Genomic DNA, 22,259 nt, shown 5'->3' with positions numbered 1-22,259 from the left:
GTTCAGGTGGTGGTGTGCCTCGAGATTTTTCCAAACAAAAAAGTGTGCCTCGGCTCAAAAAAGGTTGAAAAACTCTGCTTTAAGTACATTAAAAACGACTGTTTTTATCGCAAGGATAAAACTAAAAATCACAATAATGAAAGCAGCCCAGTATATGACAATATTAATAGTAATAAAGAAAATTAAGCCACACAAAAGATAGAAGATAAATTAGGTAAAGGTAGACCAGTGTCAAATAGAAAGTAAACATTATGCTTTGTCTCAATCCGATTTCGTCGTCTGTACATACAAATGTCCTCGTCATCGTTACTGTTTGCAGCGTTACAAAAACAAACACCAGCACCCCCACTAGTGGCCCGGCATGCCAACTAAATCGTTTCCTGCCTTACCGCCGTCTTTTTCAAAACGTTGCCATGTGAACGTGGAACTTTTCTGAAACAAAAATGCCACAAAAAAAGACGCATTTTTCATTAAACGGACATTGAGACGAGGGCAGTAATATTCCTTCCCGGCTGAAGCCTCGTCAGACCCGTGTGCTATAATTTCACGATTTGACGCCAAACACAAAAGGAAGCGGAACAACGAAGACCGCCGAGAGTTCTTTAAGATTGTTTGTCTCTTAACACCTGCCTGTAATCACTTACCCAATTTTCCCTCCCCACGCCTGGGAGTTCGCTCACTTGCCTGACTATATTATTGAAGAAATGATTGAAGCCTGCTTTTATTCGCTCTCGGTGTGTTTTAACCCAACACCTGAGTTACTGCATTTCAGATTCGAGCTGCGAAATGAGGGAAGGCTGGATCCTTTTCAATAGAACGTTTTTGGCCGTGACGTGAGAGAAAGAGGACATAAATAAATAAATAAATAAATAAAATAAAAGAGAAACTTTAAGATGTTGTTGACACAGTCGTTCACGTTTTCACCTCCTCGGTGGGAGACTGGCGACTGGCTGAACGCTTCACTTCTGCCACTTAAGCTCAGCGTGACGTGGCTTTTTTCGAAACGCCGAATTAGTCGGCGAGATGGAAGTGGAGGAGAGCGGCGGAAAGCTGGGAACACAATTATTGCAGAAGGAAGGAAATATATCCAAGATGGAGTGACTCCGAGGGCTTCGCTGACCTCAGTCAACAACCGCCTGTAATAAAAAACTTTTTTTTTTTTTAAACCTTCATAATCAGGCATAGCAGGTTCAGGCATTGACTCACTGTGTTAAACTGGCCTCATTAATGGTCTAACATGTAAGACCGGCTTGTTTCCTTCACTGACTCACACCAGGGGAACATATTGCAGATCTTTTTAGAGCCTCGGTGTTCCTGATCTCTAAGAATCGACCTCCTGGCAGCTAAATGCCATTTCTAGCCGACATGCGGAAGCTGAATGTGAGTCGATGATCTCCTTCGCCTCTGTTCGTCACGGTGGCGTTTTATTTCAGCGTCTCCTCAAAAGAAACACCGTGACATTTTGGAAATTGTGCTCATTAGTTTTCGGTTAAGTTTTTCTTTTTCCTTTTTTTGGGGGGGGGGTGAGGCTGCAGCTTGTCGGCTGAATCAAATGTCACCTGTCCAATTTGATGGCTATTATTAGCTCTTTACAATCCCACCATAGAGAGCAGGACTCTCAGAGCAACGGCTCCCTCTAGTGGCAATACGATATATGACAACAGCAATGTGGAAAGGTAGGGAACGATTCGCCATCAATTCGTGTGCAGAAGTATTTACTACGGTGTGCAGTATCAGCAAGAAAAGTTGCGTTTCCATGGAGATGGGATTGGATGATTTTCAAAAAGGTTTTTCTCCATTTTCAACTTGACTGACGCGGAGCATTTTAAACTAAAAAAAAAGAACAATCAGAGATTTCTGACCGTGGCTATAAGAGCAGACACGGACACGGGGGAAATGACACATGTTCCACATTCCAGATCAACTCTCTTTATTTGTTTATTTAGTTTGGTGATCCCATGATTTTATTTCATAGATTGAAAGAACACAAGATGAGACAATATTCTTACCTGCTTCCAGGTTGCCATAGTTACGAAGCCTGGCTTATTGTGGACTTTACAGTAGAGCACCGGAGCGCAACAGGACAACAATAAATTACACTTCCCAAAGCCAAAACATGCTCCATACTGCATTTCCCACAATGCACTTGTCATTTAAAGTGACAGAATTTGAACATTTGTTTAGTTATTTTTGATCTGGATCACCACCACTGGATCAAAAAGCACCTGTGCACCAATTTTCATGAACACCAGCTCATTAGTTTTGGAGATTTCTTGTTAACAGACAGAGAAGCAGACAAATAAACGCAGGTGATGTCATGACCTCCTTGGCGGAGGTAAACAGTTTCAAGAGTGTTTTTTAAAAATTGTACCGGTGAGAGCGGATGACATTTGGAGTTTTGATATTAATTTCCAACGACTTATCGGGAGAAGCTATCAAACATGAAACTAATATCGCCCTGTTTATTTCTTTCCTGTCTGAATGTGTTGGAACAGGTGTAAACCCAGACAGGGCCGACGCACCAGGCTGAGGCCACCGAGGCAGAAACACTCAACACTGCGTGAAATCGCTCCCCGATATTAGAAACAAATCAAATTTGGTCGCTGGGAATGAGAGTGATTTTGTTACACGGGTGGGCACTTTGTAAGCACCGCGCCGCGTCGCGTCGCGTCGCGCCGTGGACGAGGGGAGCAATTGAGGGAGGAAATGAAAAGGGGAAATAAAGTAAACAATGCATTTCCTGCCTGGATGATGTCTTGACAGAAAATTAATCTCTTTGCTTGTATATGATCCATTTCTGACCTTTTACGTCTTTTTTTTTTCTTTTTTTTTTCCCTCTCAGGAAACCAGCGCTCGATCTGTAACAGTGAGAGTGTGGGTCATTAATATTGATTTTTGTCCTATCGTACACCTCTGCATTTCAATCCATATTATCGGATTCTACCTTAAGAACACCTCGAGTCAATCAAAGGGCCTGTAAGTTAGACAACACATCAATATCATACCTGATGCCGGCGCGGAAGCTTAACCGACACGTGGACGTCGACTCCACGCTCTCAAAGTCGGAGGGTGTTCGGGTCGCGTTGCTTTAAGGTTTACCGCCGCAGGGGGGTCGACGCGTCTCTGTTCCACTCGACCTGCAGAGGATCGGGTTTTAAGTCTCAACTTCTGGGTTTTTACAAGCTTGATTGTGGCTCAGTGTGGATTTTTAAAAAAAACAACATTTTTTTATCTGATCCACAGATGAGGAGACGGGTCTGGAGGTGCATCAGGTGACTCGGCCATCGGGCTTCAACGCAAACCGGCGCCGCAGCAGAGCCGTGCTCTATCACCTGTCGGGTCACCTGCAGAAACAAGACAAGAGCAAGCTGAAGATCAACAACGTGAGTGTCTCGCCCTTTTGTCTGCCGGTTTCACCTGTGAGGGTGTCTGCAGCTTATTTCACCATGTCGTTCAGTCACCACCTCTCTCTCTCTCTCTCTCGATCCTCCAAATGGAGGAGGGAGTGGGGAGGTGGGGGGGAAAGAGCCACTGAAGGTTCTTTTTCTTCGATGAGATTCTCAAAAAGTATCAATGGGTCAGGTCTGACATGGTATAAATGTTATCGCAGGTCAATGCAATCACTAAAACATCCGATAAATTCGAATGTCAGCATGAACTGCTACAATGAAGTTAAGATTTTAAGGCGTTTCTAAAGTCCAAAGAAAGATTTTTAATGCACTGAAGATATATATCTATTTTTCGCCAGGGTGAGTAGAAACCAGTGTTGTGAATCACAAGAAAGGGCTTTGAGGCACCGTTTCCATGACAACGTTTCACGTGAAAACGCATCAGTTTACAGTTTTTGTTTCAGAGAAGTTTCGCACTTGCGTTGAGATGCGTTTTCCCCCGGTTTTCACGGAGATGGATGTCGGCGCGTTTTCAAAAAGTTCCCTCTTTTAAAAAAGTTGCACGTTCAGTGACTCCAACCCCCGAAACGCAAACGGAAGTTTTCAGTTTTTCCACTTCAAAACATCATGGTGTAAATTATTTGCTTGAAATACAAAAGAAGTTTTTTAAAGTTTGTTCATTTTAACCAGTTTGACTTCAAATTAGAATTAAAAAAAAAATAATAATTCAGCAAGAATTGAATGTTATAACTTTGATTGAATAAAAAAACAACTTTGGTTAAAAAGCTTTGTCATACAGCAGGCCGTGTGACGGAGAAATGGTTGGTGTTGAATACGATAACCGTATAAGCTGCAGTTGGAGTCATCTGGCTCGGCGGTGTTTGTGCAGTGACCCCGCTGCAGGTCTGCTGCAGCGCCGCAGCCGCCCGGGGGGGGGGGGGGGGGGGGGGGGGGGGGGACAGATGGTACCAAGGACACGAAAAGTTGACTTTGGGGTAAAAAAAAAAAAAAAGACTCCTCGTTCGTTCAGCTGACAGCAGAATAAAAAAAGAAACATGCAGACCTTTGCAGTTTGCAGTTCACTAAGTGAGCGGCTTTCTATTTTTAGGGATCATTATTTTTTTAGATATGTATAAAAAAAACAAAAAACAAGCGCAATGAATTTTTTGACCTTTTCATTAACATAATTGTTAAGTAAGCATTTTGAAAGAGGTGAATTTTATCAAGGTGAAAGTCTTACGATTAGAAATCTTTCAAGCTTTTTGAAGTCAAAACAACTGTAAAAAAAATATATATATATTTGTTGAAACTTGTGAATCCTTAATCATCTATCTGAAACGGATGCTGCCATTTTTCTTAAGTATCCACAAAGTGCAGAGACAAACTGTTCCCAAAAGTGTGTGACCTCATTTTCTGATCTCTTCCTTCCAAACTCTTGAGTTTAAACTTTAGTTGGGGAAGAAAAAAAAAAACACGCCTTGGAATGAGCGACACAGTTTCTCTTCTGGCCGGGTTTTTAACATCAAGAGGGGGAATTGTAATCATGTTACTGAGATTCCAGACACACTGTGATTCAACCTGACATGCGGTACAGTAAGAGGGCTTGAATGTGCACTTCAATGCCTTTTCGGCGGCGCTGGAGGAGTGTGGCGCTCTCGTCGTGGTGAAACGGCCTGCTGGCGCGTCTGTATCTTGGTTTGCGTGACGATGTTTCTGTCTGCGCAGGTTTGTATGTTCATGGGTTTAGTGTGACTCGTAAATTGTCCCCGTCTTCACGTCCACAGGAGCTTTTTTTTACAGGTGGATTTTGGCTCTTCTGCTGGAATAGAGACAAGATTAGAAGTATACTGGGTCATGTGCCCTCAGTTTAGACTTACAGGTTCAGCTTTGTCAAGTGTTGAATAATTACCCTTTTTGTTTTATATTGTAAATGTGTGTATAAACAAACATACTATGCATGCTGGTTTGACCAAAACAATGTATTAGACCCATAAATGTTTTTTTGAAAATCAGGAAGCAGCCTTGGGCGATTAGAACTGTGTCCTCTATAGGAGCTTGGGGAAACCCAGAATAGACCAAAAGAGGTATACCATTAAAACAGCTTCGTGAGTGAAAATATGATAGGAGGGGCCTCCCAAACACGCTACGGAAAGACCCGGTTATTTCCAGCCCATGTTGAGTGGTCAAAAGAAGGAGGGCGGACCCTCAGACATGTTTTTAAGAGACGAACCAAGAGCGAGTGTTTTGTGTCCACTGATCGATCGGGGCTCCGGGTTTTAGCAATAAAACTCTACTTTGCAGCCTGATTCTGTCTCCCAGCCTATATTTGCATTAGAGGACTCCCTATGTTCCAGTATAGTTAGAATAGTGATAATATTTGCTGGTGGAGCCTTCAGACGTCGCACCTGGCCCAAGACAGCATTTCGACAAAAGACCCACGACGCAAGCCGAGTCCTATTAGCTGAATACGTTTACATCGACATTGACTTAGAATTGACTTAGTGCCATGTAGGGTTACAAGGCTGCCTCGCTTAGGATTGAATGGTTGACCAAAACCCGTGAGCCTTCCGGAAACAACCGAGGGCAAAACAAATACAAAAAATGTAAGAGGAAATTTAAATCCTGCTGGGTGAGAGTGAAGACGGACATTTACAGGTCCTTCCTGACGTGCACACGTCTCGGGCCTGTTTACATGACAAATGGCAGAAATGCAGCCTACAACTTCACTTAGGTGGCCACAGGTTGGCGCTGTTGGCAGCTTCACAATGCCTCTACGTACGTATCAAACCAATCTCACACACGTAGAAGTCCGAAGAACTCTTTGTGCATTATTAAATGCAAATACAAGTCTGTATGCAGGCAGGAACTGAAATACAAACATGCAACTTTACCATAAACATGTATTATTTCTGCTATAAGAGTTCGATTGCCCAGGTTGAGTGTGTGAATTAAAAAATAACGTCCGTGTTTTTTCCAGAACATGTTCGGCGAGAAGCCTCCGATCCCCGAGTACAAAGTGGCGGCCATCCAGAAGTCCCGCTTCATCCTGCTGCACTACGGGACCTTCAAGGCCGGCTGGGACTGGCTGATCCTGCTGGCCACCTTCTACGTGGCCGTCACCGTGCCCTACAATGTGTGCTTCACCGTGGTGGGGGGGGCGGGACGAGGGCACCACCAGCGCCCTGCGGAGCCCGCCCAGCGTCAGCGACATTCTGGTGGAGATCCTCTTCATTTTAGGTGAGGCTTGGTGAGGCGTCGCCTCTGCAGGCATGCAGTAGATCAGTGTTTTTCAACCACTGTGCCGCCGCACACTGGTGTTTCCGCGAGATATAGTCAGGTGTGCCGTGGGAGATAATCCAATGTGTTGCGGAGTAATCATGTATAAATACTCTTCGCCAATAGATGGCAGCACAGAACTTTGCCGGTGAAATTGAAACTGACAGACGTCAGTCTGGTTCATCTCCACCTCCTGCTACCATCTTGTATCAAAGTACTGTGTCAGTGACAGTGATGGAGAAGTTTTTGAAAAGGAAGAACGTGAACCAGGATCTCAGCTCTTCATCCATCAGGTCCAGGTTTCACACTGAGGGAGTCACAATAAAAACAATTAAATTGAGAAATACTTTTTTTTCTTCTGTATTTATTTGATTCATGTTGATAAAACTGATGAGAATGACTTTATATTGTTAATAGAGGCTACAGAGTTTAAAATTTTACCATTTTCAGGTGGTGGTGTGCCTCCAGATTTTTTCAAACAAAAAAGTGTGCCTCGGCTCAAAAAGGTTGACAAACACTGCAGTAGATAATAAATAAATACATAATTTTTTTTACCTTGAGGAAAACTCACGCTTCATGGGCGGCAGCTTCTCCGCTGTGGTGAGACGGACGTTACAGGGAGGAGAGAACAACAAACAAACAAACAAGTCGACGTCTTCAGCGAGTTGATCCGCTCTCTGCAGACGTGACGGAGGCAGGAGATCACAAGCTTCCTGTTCTGCTGTCAGAGATCCTGCAGGAAGGTGCTACAGAGAGAGAGAGAGAGAGAGATAGAGGGAGAGAGAGAGATAGAGGGAGAGAGAGGGAGAGCGAGGCTCAGTGCATTAAAGAAAGTCTCCCAGCAGTCTAAACCTGCAGCAGCGTAACTGGGAAAGTGACCCATGTTGACCGGAGCCAGTTGGTCCAAACTACAAGATTTTTTCAGGAGGAAACTTTTCAGACTCTCCTGGACAATAATTAGGAGCTAATTGCTAATTTTAGAAAAGAGGAACCTCCAAACATGTTCCGATTGGGTTCATAAACGACGATATAGATGTGATTGATCGGTATTTTTTCCATTTTCGAGTTTTTCCAACAGTCCAGGGGCCGATACAACGACGATAACTTCGAGGATTAACTCTAGGTTTTCCGTACTGCGACGCTCGTTCACTTGTCACCGGGATAAATCACCGCGGTAACTTGCTCTGAATGTCTGGCCTGCTCCGGAGCAGGCTACGTCCTGGGTAAGAGGTCAAAGCTCCGCCTCCTGACCAATCAGATCTCTTGGAGAATGAGTTCTCGACTTGATCCAAGTCTGTTTATCTCCTTGAGGCTTGATCTGGAAAAACGAGTTAATAATAATGGTCCCGCTGAACGAACTGCAGAAACACGAATTTATGGAACGCAGACCTACTGCAGTCGTCACTGCAGTAGGCAAGGCAAGGCAAGGCAAGGCAAGGCAAATTTATTTATGGAGCGCTATTCAAACACAGGGCAATTCACAGTGCTTTCCAAAGAAATGAAAGAAATACAGGAGAAAAAAAAACTTTACAAAGACATAAGAAATATATAAATAACTTTTTCCAACACAGTTCAACCTGACGCGTCACCTCACTGTGATTTTACATGATAAGTGTCTTGTTTAGTGCCGTTTGGAGCAGATCTTTACTTCAGAACCTTCATCTGTAAAGGATGAAAGTGAAAAATTAAGCCCGAAACAAGTCTGGAGTGGAGAAACCTCGTTATTCCATCAACTCCCACTGATCGGAAGTCAGTCCTCAAGACTTGATCCGAGCCGCTCGTGAATCATCCTAAAAGTTTTCTTCAGCGCTTTTAATGATGCACGTAGCAATAAAAGGATATGAGCCGTTCTCGGCGCACCATTAACTCTCATTTCCGAGCAAACAACGAGCTCCTCCGACCTTCGTCTTGTTCACCAAGCAGCAGCAAACTCGTCCGGCCGCTCCTCGACGGACAATTTGCCTTAATGGAGGGGAAAAAAAAAAAAAAAGAGTGAATCGTGTCCGTCAAACGAAGTTTTGCAATGAAATTACACAAGCCACCCACAGCTTAATGTCCGACTCCCGTCAGCGCGCATCCTGTTTCTTATGACCGACGGGTCAATTATCAATATGTTTCCTCGACACACGACACTGGACTCAAGTTTCGGGGGAATTGTTGATGTTTCTCTTTGGGAAAATGCCTTGAAATGACTGTGTTGTGTTTGTTGCCACAGAAATATTCATTTTCAATCAAAGTCTCTGCTGAAGTGTGATCCGTCGAACCTCCCCCCCCCCCCCCGGTTCACGCCTCCGCTCCCTGTGCTCCCGCAGACATCGTGCTGAACTTCCGGACCACCTACGTGAGCACGTCGGGTCAGGTCGTGTACGACGCCCGCTCCATCTGCGTCCACTACGTCACCACCTGGCTCTTCGTCGACCTCATCGCCGCCCTGCCCTTCGACCTGCTGTACGCCTTCAACGTCAGCGTGGTGAGTTTGATAACGCCTCAGGCAAGCCCTCCTTTTACTGGCGCAGGCTATAATAAAATGTAAAAAAATTTGCCCCCGATGTGCCAATTGGTGCTCTCTAGCGCCACCTATAAACAGTAAAATGACAACCGCAGCCCTTAGGAACGTCGTAGAGAAATCAAACAAAAACTCACTCGTCCGTCTCATCGAGACCTAAAAATCCCACACCGACACCGGTGACCGAAGTCCAACGGGAAGTTCACAACTCTTTAATATTCGCACAGGGAGTGTGGGTTTTTGTTTGAGAAATATCATTATTTCCAATACACACATTTGTTTTTTTACATTCAAACTGACTTTTCCACTTTGGTACAAAAAGATCAAATAGTTTAGAAAAAAATTAATAAATAATGAAAAATTCTACATCGGGTTTGCAACATTTATTCCATTTTCAACGGTCAGCGCATTCAAATTTTGTTCTAAAAATGGCCTTTTGGCATGAAAATTGCTTTTAAAACACAAGCAGCACTCTGAAACAGGAAAAACAAAACACACTCAATCGAAACAAAGAAAATGCAAAACGATGCATTTCCACTTGACACACTGTCCTGTACACAGATAAGTAACTTTTTACCTTTTGTTTCCGGTAAATATAACTAGTCACTGTAATGAATTACTGTTTTGATTATTGATGATGTTGGGTTATTTCTATAGATGCATAGTCACTGTAAAATCTATATTTTCAGTAAATTGCGCAACACAAACATGCAGGTAAGCAGTCTACTTATACTGTGTGTTCATGTACCTGTGCAGTACTTTGGAGTCCACCTGCTGAAGACGGTCCGGTTGCTACGGTTACTGCGGCTGCTGCAGAAGCTGGAGCGATACTCGCAGTACAGCGCCGTGGTCCTGACCCTGCTCATGTCCATGTTTGCCCTGCTGGCCCACTGGATGGCCTGCGTCTGGTACTTCATCGGGCGCAGGGAGATGGAAAGCCCCGGCTCCTGGGACATCGGTGAGCATCGCACTTTATTATCCGCCCAGGCAGGGAAGTTGTTGAAGCACAATACGGCTGATTACTTCGAAACTGGAGTGGGAGACGTTGTGCTCTCGAGTGAACGTGAAAAGGTTGAGCTGAATGATGAACCATTTGTCCTTCTTTCTTCTTTCATGCTAAGACTTCATTTGGATAATTGTAATTTTTCATTGAAGCCATTCAATTCGCTCCGCTGTCAAATACGACCCTCTGTTAGTAGATCTGTTTTAAAACATGAGTGCACAGACTATCACGTTTTTTTTTTCTTGCAAACCTTTATTAAATGTTGTACGAATACCAATATCTTCTACAAATATCCTTGTAGCATACTCTAAAGTTGAAGTGTCAAACACATTTCAGTTCGGGGTGCCACATACAGTCGTTTCATCTTGAGTGGGCCAGACCGGTACAACAGTTTAGCTTTAGATTTAACCTTTAAAGTTTTTCTTTGTTGTTGTGGAGAGTGTACATGAAGGCAATGTCTATATTTTCACAGACTAAGACCAAACAGTGACTATATTCTCAACAGGAAGCAACTTTTAATGATCATTTCTGCTGCAAAATAGAGCGAAACGTCCCAAAATAACTTCTCCTATAGCTGTTTATATAGCTGATTTTTTTGTTTTTACAATCTCCAGAGTCTCAGTGTTGCGTTGTATCACTACTCTGAAAAAATGTGTTAAAAAATATATGTTTTATTTTTAGTATTCTATTTTTCTTGGCAGTTTGGCCCACAGGCTTCATGTTTGACACCCCTGCTCTAAACTCTATCTCTATAAATATTACATACATTAAGACATTAAGAAATCACAAATACTTTTGCCAACCAGCAGGAGACATTAAAGTTTGCCTAAACTTGGGTATTTGTTTCTAAATACATCAAATGTGTTTCACAGTTTTTTTTCAAATCCGTTTAGTTTTAAGGGTGAGATTCAATATACTTAGCTTGTGAAAAAAAAAAACCTCCAATGTTTTCACTTGACAGTAAATTTTGCTCTCATCAGATCTAAATTTAATCTTCGGAGTGTGATCATTGGGAAACTGGCCCCAGAAGCAGCTTTTATTGCCCATTTTCAGTGTTTCTCGCAGCGGCCGTACCGCGCAGTCTCTCATTGTGTTTAAGTGGAGCATCACATTGCAGTTCTAAAAGATAATCACGCGCTTCTAAATTACACCGCGGACTCCGTCCTCAGGAAATAATTGCAGGGTTTCCCGAATGCAAAGGAAATGAGATGTTATCTGGCTGCGGATCCACTTCAGCTGCGATGACACAGAAATATGATAGCCTAAAAAAAAAAGAAAAACACATTACAGCTCCTTCATCGTGCTTGAAAGACACGTCCAGTATAATGCAGAAGTAACCTGAGCGGAGACGGTTGTATAAACACAATAAAGGGGAAAATGTACCTTTGAATGCCTCCCGTTTGTTTTGATTTTCCCGCATGAGGGAGTCTGATAATCAAACCTCAGCTCCTGTTGAGATAATGGCAGTCGGGTAGTCCCGGGATGAAATCCTGGCTGATTAACATGTAAAGACACACGGACACTTTCCAAGGCCAAAAGAGCTAGTTTTATTCATCTTTACTGTCACCTGGGGCACAGATCTTTTTTTTTTTTTTTTTCTGCCTCATTCTAATCCAGGCATTGCATGTGTGACTCGTTTTTAAAGTCAATGTGAAGATTTGTCCTTGGGCCAGAAGCTGAACCCCAAACTCCTCCCAGTGGTGTGTGTGTGTGTGTGTGTGTGTGTGTGTGTGTGTGTGTGTGTGTGTGTGTGTGTGTGTGTGTGTGTGTGTGTGTGTGTGTGTGTGTGTGTGTGTGTGTGTGTGTGTGTGTGTGTGTACCACGCTCACACAGACACACAAAGAAGATGGATCGATGGCGCTTTATCGCAAAACCACAACTGTAAAAGGTGCAACAATTGTAAGGTATACAGGGTAAAAGCTTTTGAAACTAATTTATTTAATATTTCCTTTGAAAGGGACTTACGTCTACACACTGTATTTCTGTATACTTCTATTGAATAGTAGATCTGTATATTCAGTCTATTGTCATACTGATCCACACGATATGTAAATATGCACCGTGGTTGCAAGAACTCTATATATCTATTCACAGACCAACAGCATAATTAACATTATCATTCGAACCATTGTTAAATAACATAACTATGGTTCCCTTATCTGTACGTACATATATAGATATGTAATCATACACCTGCTGTATGTAATAATGTCTATTTCATTGTACTTCTGGGTTGGATGCCAAATGGCTTTTTGTCCCTCTGTGCTTGTTCGTGTGTGATGAAAATACACTTGAATCCGAACCCCCAAAAGACTTCAGGGAGAAAATCCAAGATGAAGAAAAATCACATGCTTCAGAAAAGGTGTGCAGTTTTACACAAAGTGAAAGACAAGTGGTTATTGGGCAAGACCTTTATAAAAGAAACGTGTTGCAGTCCGGTGTATTTTGGAGTTAAGCTACTGATCCAGGACCCGAGTCACAGATCAAACCACAATCCTTTCACACGGGTCCATTTTCAATTTACTGTTACCACTTTCTTGGCAATCAACAAAAAGTCAGCTCAAGGCGCGCTCTGATACGTTTAAGTACCGCCAGCAGCGAAAACAAGTGTTGTCGTTTCTCTCGTGTCACATTTTTACCAGCTGAACTCTCATTTTTTCTCATGTCCTGCATCTTTATAGATTAAGGACAACCATGGCAATAAATCTATAAATCATTAGATTTACAAAGCATATAAAAAAAAAATAGTGATGGCAGCGCTAAATTCAAACTCATCATACTTTATTAATACCCTCTGGCCGTGGCCATTTTACACACTTTCAAGTGAAAAACTCAAAACTCTCATTGTGCTTTGGGAACTTCTTGAAAATGCTCCAATACCCACAATGTCTGCCTTCAAATTGTCATGACTCCCAGTCTAACGGCACCAACTAGTGGCCCAACATGCTAACTACATTGGGGTTTTTTTTTTGCGTTTTTGCCGTCGTTTATCAGAAAGTTTTTGTGTAAACTAAAAACTTTTCGGAAACGAGAATGCAAAAACGACACGTTTTCACTTGAAATGTTGTCGTGTAAATAAGGGCCTCCAAGAACCTACAAAGTATGAGACCTTATTTGATGTTTCACGGTGTTTTGGGCGGCACACCTTCCAATGTGAAACCAACTTCAAGAAAGGAACGGCTTAATATCGGTCTGATTGATTCCAAACTCAATAACAAATTTTTCATATTAAAATCTTTTTTTATGAATTTATTGTAAGTGACCTCTTTTTGCAACTTCAAGACCCAAAAGTGCTGGGAACCACTGCCTGAGATCAAAGGAACCACTGATGCCTTAAAAAAAAAAAATGAATAAAATGATCCTGTTTTTGAGGCTTTCGCCCAAACAGCTGAACGTCTAATCCTCCCTCTCTGCTGGACCAGCCTGCCTGTCATCCTCGACACAATGGCAGACAGACACTAACACCGGGGTCGATTCTTGTCGGTTGACTATTCAGACGGACTGCAGGGAAAATCCAGTCTGCGGCCTGTCCTCCGGGCGACACCCGCTGCGAGTCACAATGCAGGTCTGATATCAGCATGCGGACACGTCGGGCTGCTCTCTCTGTCACTCAGCCGGCTCGTACCGGTTGCAGGTGCAGCTCTTGTTTGCAGGGATATCAATAATTCAAGGGGCAGTGGACTCGCCGCCGTCCCCACGGCCCCGCCGTGTAGCTGGGGATGCAGCATACTGGAGTCCTGCTTTCTGGACCAGGCGGAGGGAAATGTAACGATATGGACACTGGATAGAAGTGGAAAAGACGGATGGGGGGGGGGGGGGGGGGGGGGGGGGTTTAGAGGATGTATTTGAAGAAAGGATCCGGGGGCTTTGAGCCTCTGGAGAGTTCTAGGATCTGCGATTTGACTGGTGCTCAGGGTGCGGCGTTGGATTCTATTTGAGGAGGAAGGGCCGATCAAGCAGTCATGTCTTTTCGAATCTCAATTTCAGTGACTGCTTTGCAAATCCCGTTGAGGGAAGAAACCAGGGTTTGTTTTCACTTGAAGGTTCCTGATATTGCACAGCGATGCACCGATACCACTTTTCTAAAAGACGGGTACTCACCTTGGCCACTTGTCAAAACCGAGTACCGACATGAGTACCTATTGAAAGCTATAGGGTGTATAGGTGACTCAGTGTAAACAACGTGAAAGATTCACAGATGACACCTCACCAAGAGGCATTAAGAAAACATGCATACGCAGACGATGCATGATTCAGAGGGCTTTAATATATGGATGTGCTGTAAAGAATCATGATGTTCACCATTAAGAAATCAAGTCCATCTAATTTATTCATGGTTGACGGGTCAAGCAGTGAATCGTACAACGGAACAGGGAGGTTTGAGTATTTAAACAGCTTTGACACGAGACAAGATGCTCGCGGAGCTACTGCTCTGGAATTAAACGAAGAAATAAAGATGTTCATTTGTTCCAAGGCCGTTTCATACCTGGACGTTAACTTCTGACCTGAGTTAGTCAACATAGTGAAAATGAGCAAACATGCCGAACACGAGATCAACTGGCACGTGGACATGCTGGTTTATTCTAATCCTCTCTAGAATCAAGCAACAAGCTATGAGTAAAATTAAACAAAGTGTGTAATAAATCATTTAAAGGGGTAAATAATTTGACTTTCTAATGGTTTTCCAACAGTACTAATCGTCCCCATACCTGGAACGACGCCCCAAAAGTGAAGAAAGTGTGTCCTCTCTCTCTGTGTCCTCTTTCAGTTTTTAAAGTGTGTTGTTCCAACCAGCCAATCAGAAATCAAACCCTATATAGTGTCATCAGGTGTTTAGCCAATCACAATCAAGGTAGGCTCCTCCCCCTTTGACTCCTCCCACAAATAGGCAGCTGTGCTCTGGCACATGGCACCACGAGAAGAAGTACTTGGGCATGTGTGGGCGGAGCCAGTCCAGCTCACACAGACACAGCAGATTCTGAATGTAGCTCCAATGATCCAATATTCAAATGGAGGACAATGAAGGAAAAACTGGATTTGGAGCAGTAAACTCTGAATTATACATCTTTGGACCGACGAGGCCATGTGAAAGTGTTGAAAAGCTGGATAATATGATTCCTTTAACAGAACAAATGAATAAAAGTTTATAAATAAATGGCCACACGTTGAAGCAGCACTCCAGCCTCACAATGAGAATATCCTGAGTTTGAAGCCTCATTGACAAGCCAGGGATTCTTTCCACAAAATCCTTTTCTCTCTGTTTGTCTTGGGATGGATGGATGGATGGATGGATGGATGGATGGATGGATGGATGGATGGAGACCGTAATACTGAGCTTTCAAACAGCTAATAAAAGAAACAGCTTACTCTTTCCTTGCAGTGAAAAAGAAGAGGTATCTCAAGGCTGTCGCCTTCAAATGAGAATAAAGTAGCAGCAATTGACCCGTCTTGCTTTTTACACCAGCTAAAGTATCCTGTTTAAGTATCCTGTTAAAGTATCCTGTTAAAGTATCCTGTTAAAGTATCCTGTTAAAGTATCCATTCAACTCCCAATGATGAGCAAACACCTTGCCTTCCATTGCCATTTTTGTCTGGATGGAGTATTTAGACTGATGCTGTCCTTTAAACTCCAAATGTGATAAAGCTGCACGATATAAGTTCTTTTACTCGAATCAACGTCACTTTGTTTTTGGTAAACTTGAGTTCCATCACAGACATGGAGGAATTACTGACCTGCCCGTCGCTGTTGGAGCCTGCCGATTGCTCAAAGAGTCGGAGTTGAACTCTCCACTCTGCAAGAGTGTTCTTACCCAGTCAGTCCACGACCCAGAACCAAACCTAAACAGTGAAGAGATTGAGTTTCTCCCGTCGGTTTGCGCGGCTCACATCCATAGGTGATGTAAGGAAGGATCTCGGGGCGCCACTGCAGAGGTGGATTTTGCCCCTGAAGTGCATCAGTCAGTTCCTCCAAGCTGAGGATTTCTCTGCAACAGACTCCAGAACTTGTCCGAGAGAGTGGAGCTCTTATCTGATCACCCCCACCGAAGATTAACTGGAAAAAAAGGTTTGCAGGGAAGGAGGATGAGCGCTGTACACAGCTGAACATACGAGGAACCGCAGTGAGGCGATGTCACGCTGTACGGCCCTGTTTACACGACGAGAGGAAGCAAAAGAGGCTTTCTGTGTTATAAAAACATTTGTAAAAAGCCGGAATCATCCGTGTCACATTGTCGACCTGCAGCATCGGGAATTCCCTCCACATTCCCTCACAAGACAGGAAGGAAGGAGTGTCTGAACCACAGGTTGGAGACGTTGCAGTGGAGCTTGTCAGACTGATGGAGGTTAAGTTGTGCTAATGACAAAGTAATTAGGAAACTACTCGGGTGTTAAATCCTCTAATGTTGTTGGTTTTTTGCGGCTTTATTGGGGCGCCGCTCGCAGCTCGGTCGTCACTCCTGCTGATTTGTGCCGGCACACACACACACACACACACACACACACACACACACACACACACACACGCATCAGGCCCAAAGTGTGTGCTGCCACAGATCAATGAAGGAGTGCATCCATGTTGTATTATTCATATCCCATGTTGTGCCGTCTTCCACATTCTGCCGCCAGTGGTTCAGTTGCACCTCGGCGCACTCACACACCAGTTTTTCCCTCAATAATTTATCCCTCCTCCTCACCTCACATTCTATACCTTCTTTTTTCAAACGTTTTTATTTTTTTATTGCCATTTTATTCAATACTGATGGTATTTATTAGTGATTTGCATCTCGAGTGTGTTTCACTTGTAGACCCCTGCAACCCTTGCAGGTTGAGTCAGAGTTTTGTTTACAAAAAACAAAAAAACAAACCTTAACTGATATGCCTGCTCTCAGTTCTTGGTAAAGCATCTTGTAGATTCAAGCGATGAGCCATGACGATACGCTGATTTATCGCCTGTTAGTCGGAGAGAGATACGTCTGGCAGAGAGTCAACAATTTGACTTTGACGTTGCCTTTAGAAGCCGACGATCTATTTTATTTATTTTATTATATTTCTATTTTCTCTATAAAAGCACATTGGAATGACTGTACTGTATTTAAAAATTTCTTTTTTTAATTAACAAATAAATTAATTAAATAATGACTTAATTAATTAATAAAAATCTAATAAATACATAAATACATAAAAATCAAATAAATAAGTAAATAAATACATAGATAAATAAATAAATAAATAAATAAATAAATAAAAATCTAATAAATAAATAAAAATCTAATCTATAAATAAATGCATAGATAGATAGATAAATAAATAAATAAATAAATAAATAAATAAATAAAAAAGAAGCAGACGATCAATGTTTCCATGTACACAAAAATGTACAAACTTTTTCTTAAAACAAAACGGCGTGTTTTCACGTCGTCAGCTCGTGTAAACCGGCTCTTAAAGCGAAAATATTCTTTGTTCTTTAAAAGATTCCTGTCCACACAGAAAAACATCTGCGTCCACGTGACGCCACGAAAACTACTCAAAATTATGTATGTATATAAGCGAGGCCTATAGGTGGCGGTATATAACGCCGCCGGCAAGGAAATGCACGGAGCGTGACAAAAAAAAATTGAGAAATCGATACAAATCCAACATCTGGCTTTATGAAACCAAATAGCATCGGTGGCGATGCTCCGGCAGGTGGAGGTCTGGAGTGGAATTAGTTCCATCTTGTATCATGACGCGGGGTCGGGGGCGGGGTACACCCTGGACAGGTCGCCAGTCCGTCACACGGCGCACACACACTCACCAATTAACCTCCACACCGGGGGAACACGCTGACGTAGACAGATAAGAATGGAGTCACTGACCACACAGGACTGTGGAGCTACAGCACAGGCGTTTTGAAAATAATGAGATGGCGGCGGACGTGTGGAGGGAGACAGCCTCTCTGCTTTGTGTTTGGTCCAGCTGTCGATGTAGAGAGTCTGTGCAGTGAAGGATGAAGTCTGAACACGCCAGCTGTGTGTGGAGGAATCATGGCGTGCCGCCTCGGGCGGGTTTTCTGTACGTATGAAGTACAGCAAAACTTCATGTGGAAAAATCACAGATCACAGTGCAGAAGAGTAGAACAAGTGGAGTCTGAGCTGCAAGACGCTTGTGAAACTGGACATAAATGTTTAAAAAAAAAAAAAAAAAAAAGCCGTATCATTTCAGGGTTTTAGCTTCATTACTCAGGTCTTTTATTGAGGTGATGTAAAATTCTCCTTTTTTTTTTTTTTTTTTTTAAAATTAAAAAAAAGACATTTTTATATACATTAGTCATTCCAATGTGCTTTTATAGAGAAAATAGAAAAGCGCAACATATCCACAACATATCCACAAATAATCACAACAATGATAGCAAAGACAAAAACAAAAGGACCTAAAACAAAGAACAAAACAAAACAAACAAACCACAAAAAAAAATAAAACATGATTTTGATAATTGACAGAACAATAGCAGAAAATAAGAAAAATCAGCAGTAAATATCATCAATGAGGAGTGGATGTGTGTGTGCGTGCGTGCGTGCGTGCGTGTGTGCGTGTGTGTGTGTGTCCTCTGTAAGATTCTCCTTAATGAGGTTTTCCTATGTTAGTCTGACCAAAGTAACTGACTTCTCTGAAATACAACAGTCATGTAAGTGTGAATAAACTGACAATTTCGAAATATTATATGAATTCTCAGGTTCGGTCTCAACTGACCAGGAGGTGCTTCCTGTCATGATTTGCGGTTTGACCCCGTACGAAGGCAGAAAACACAACAATTCATCCATATTCATCCTCTCTTTCCCACAGGTTGGCTCCATGAGCTGGCCAAGCGCCTGGGCACGCCCTACTTCCTGTCCTCCCTCTCCACGCTGGTCCCCTCCATGGGCCTTTTGTCCAACGGCACGCAGTGGAACGTCTCGGCGCCGGAGATCGGGAGCCAGGGGTCTTGGAACGGCAGCCAGACTTACGGGAATGCCTCGGGAACGGGCGGCGGCGGCGGAGGCGGTGGCGGTGGCGGTGGCGGCGGCGGTGACGTCACCCTGGGCGTGCTGGGCGGCGGCCCGTCGATGCGCAGCAGCTACGTGACCTCGCTCTACTTCGCTCTGAGCAGCCTGACCAGCGTCGGGTTCGGAAACGTGTCGGCCAACACCGACTCGGAGAAGATCTTCTCCATCTGCACCATGCTCATCGGGGGTAAGGGGCGTGTCCTCCACTTTGGGAAGCGTGTCGGCAATCAACCGCCCGACTCTCCTCTCAGGCTCAAGGGCCCAATCAGTCACTCAATCTCTTGTTTACGACACATCAACAGGCAGCTGTGTGTGTTTGTGTGTGTTGTTCTCCCCCTTTTCATGGGTAACTCAAACAAACACGCACTTCAGTACAAAATAACCAATTCACGATGTCATTACGCTCACATCTCCTGATTAAAGCCCCATTACATAGTTGGCTGTGTATTTCCTTTTTGTATTCAGGATGTGATAAAAACAACTACGAGTATACAAACAAGTCATAGCTCACGACCCAGGAAACATTAAAAATGAGCCACGATGTTTCGTAGACACATACAAGTACATATTAGACATGTTAAAGTAGAATTTTAATCTTTAGTCTAAAACTAGTTCCGCTAAATATGAGAATTCTCTTGATTGCATCTTATATACTTGATTTATCAAAGTATTATTAATTTATTCCAGACTTTATCAATAGCTGTACATATTTATTTTATTTTCTTTTATATTATTGGTGGTTTCAAGAATGATTTTTACAGGTTAACGAGCTTCATGCCAATACATGGGTGATGCCTTCAGGTGCATCACGTAACTCCGACCTTTCTTTTCCTTTCAAAATTTAGTGGGTGTAGCTTATATTCAGATGAGCTTCTATTCAGATATTCAGATGTGATATATATATATATATATATATATATATATATAAGTGCTGTCAATCGATTAAACAAATTAACTAATTAATTGCAGGATTTTCCGTAATTAATTGCGATTAATAATTTTTTTAATCGTTTTTCTACTGAGGACTGAAGCTTGTAATGGATATTTATTTATCCAAGGAAAACCACAAAATTAATGTCGACTCACAACACACAGAAACTGTATTTAAATTCAAAGACAATTTTTTTACTGTATATAAAATGAAATACATATCAACAAAGTAAATTATACATCCAAGTGGACACATATACTTGCATGCATACACACATAGAACACATATATCGAGTTCATCGTGTCTGAAAAGTGTAAGCAAGAAGTCAAACTTATGTAATCTTACGCCTTCGCCAACATTTAATGATCAAGTTTTCTAATTATCCTGAGCTGATCCTGCTAACTGGACCGCTCATCAGTCTCCACACACACAGTCACTTCTACCGGCTGTTTAAAATCACGGAGTAACGTAACAAATTTGTCTTTGGATCGTGGATGAAAAGCTTCACGCTCCAGCGTTTTCTGCTGTGCTGCAACAGTCGAAACCATCTGCGCCATGTTTTCCGCACCATTACATTTCACCTGGACCCGTTTGGCTCATTAGACCACAGGTTGTCTGCCGGCTTGTGGCCACACCAGCTCCTTATGCTGAAGTAGAAATGACTCCAAACAAGTCCAAATTCAATATTGCCTTTGTTTAGACAGTTTTTATACTGGGGGGAAATCTCACTTAACTGCAACGAATCAAAGAAAAGACAGGCTCGTGTGTGTGAGCATGTAGTGAACTGACCCTGGAGATCGTCCTGACAGTCGATGACAGATGAAAACAGATGTGGCGGCCGCTTCTCAATCCGTCTTCAAGCTACAAACACCCAGATTTTCTCCACAAACATCCGCCGTGACACACACACACCCGAGAACGCCGAAAAAAACAAGAAAACACACATTCTGCCGTCGTCACTGAAGCCGATTGTCCAGAAACTTTATATTCAGCTAAATTATTTTTAAAATAAAAAAGATTAAATGAGTGGCGGCCCAGAAATGCTTGTTAAATTTCTAATAGTAACCAATAGTTCAACAAAAGTGACTTTTAAAAGAGCTCAAAACTCAAAAACCTGGTCGGCCGCCTGGTTGTGTTATAAAATGAGAAATCTCTGAAGAGTTTGGAACAGTTATTTACCATCAGAATCACCAAAGACGCTCCATTTTAAATGATTGATACGGTGTTATCGCTGAACGCCCGTAAACATCCATCCCTCCGTCTTCTACACCTTGTTTGTGTGACGCTGCAGACAATCTCGACCAACTTACGGCTTCTTACCGTCGACATCTGTGTGACTTTTTCTTTTTAGAAAGCTATTTACCCGTGGAGTCCAAACCAAGATTTTCAGATAAGTTTTATAACCTTCTGCCTTTAAAACCCTTATGATGACTCTGAGTTATTTAATCCAGCTGCTGCTTCAAAAAACATCGATCTTTTCCCCTCACAAATCTCACCTCACGTCGCTATGCAACCTTGGCCTCCGCTTTTTAAAAAAAATACTAAAACTTTCACCAAAACATTGACGATTGCAGTCTCCACATCCTGAACTTGTTTTTTGGGAAACAAATCCAGGCAGCGACAGCATCGTTCTATCAAGTGCATTTAATGAAACTAAAGGAGAGTTTCTAAAAGAAGATCCAGAATTTTCAGTTTTAATCGCATTTAAATGTTATTATTCTATTCTATTATTCTATTATTTGCTTTTGGTCGACGTTTGCCACCACAGTCATGCTGAATGATTATAAACAACTATGAATTAAGATATCAAGAACTTTAAATTGTCCTGACAATAGGACTCTTTTGGTTATTTTAAATGTAATAGAAAAACCTTCCAATAGTGTAAGAAAAGTGATATGCTGTTGTCACTGTAAAAGTAAAATTGAGAAAATCGTTAAAATGTATTATCCAATAATACAATGATATAAAGAGTTTCTTGGAACTAAAAGCAGCTTTTATGCAATTTGCTCATTAAATAAAGCTACGGCGGAATAATTCTTCTATTCATTCATTGAAGTTTTCCTTCATGTTAGAAGTCATGAAGTCCTGAAAAAGGAGTGAATCCTCTCATAGTGACTAAATCAAGACCTCAAAA

General features: G+C 42.4%; 1 protein-coding gene across 1 annotated transcript in view; it reads left to right on the top strand.

Annotated features, from left to right (window-relative positions):
- The window catches only part of kcnh3 (potassium voltage-gated channel, subfamily H (eag-related), member 3), a gene marked incomplete at both ends in the record, with an annotated part of 146,479 nt that overhangs the window by 101,368 nt on the left and 22,852 nt on the right, over positions 1-22,259 (top strand). The window contains 6 exon segments of the mRNA XM_080498123.1: positions 3,244-3,383; positions 6,367-6,540; positions 6,542-6,626; positions 8,978-9,135; positions 9,928-10,129; positions 18,995-19,381. Of these exon segments, the coding sequence (XP_080354249.1) occupies positions 3,244-3,383; positions 6,367-6,540; positions 6,542-6,626; positions 8,978-9,135; positions 9,928-10,129; positions 18,995-19,381 (1,146 nt within the window).

This window comes from Blennius ocellaris, assembly GCF_963422515.1.
Source record: "Blennius ocellaris genome assembly, chromosome: 6".
NCBI classification, from domain to species: domain Eukaryota; kingdom Metazoa; phylum Chordata; class Actinopteri; order Blenniiformes; family Blenniidae; genus Blennius; species Blennius ocellaris.
Note: the sequence above shows the minus strand (reverse complement) of the source record. Positions and strands in the feature narration are given on the sequence as shown.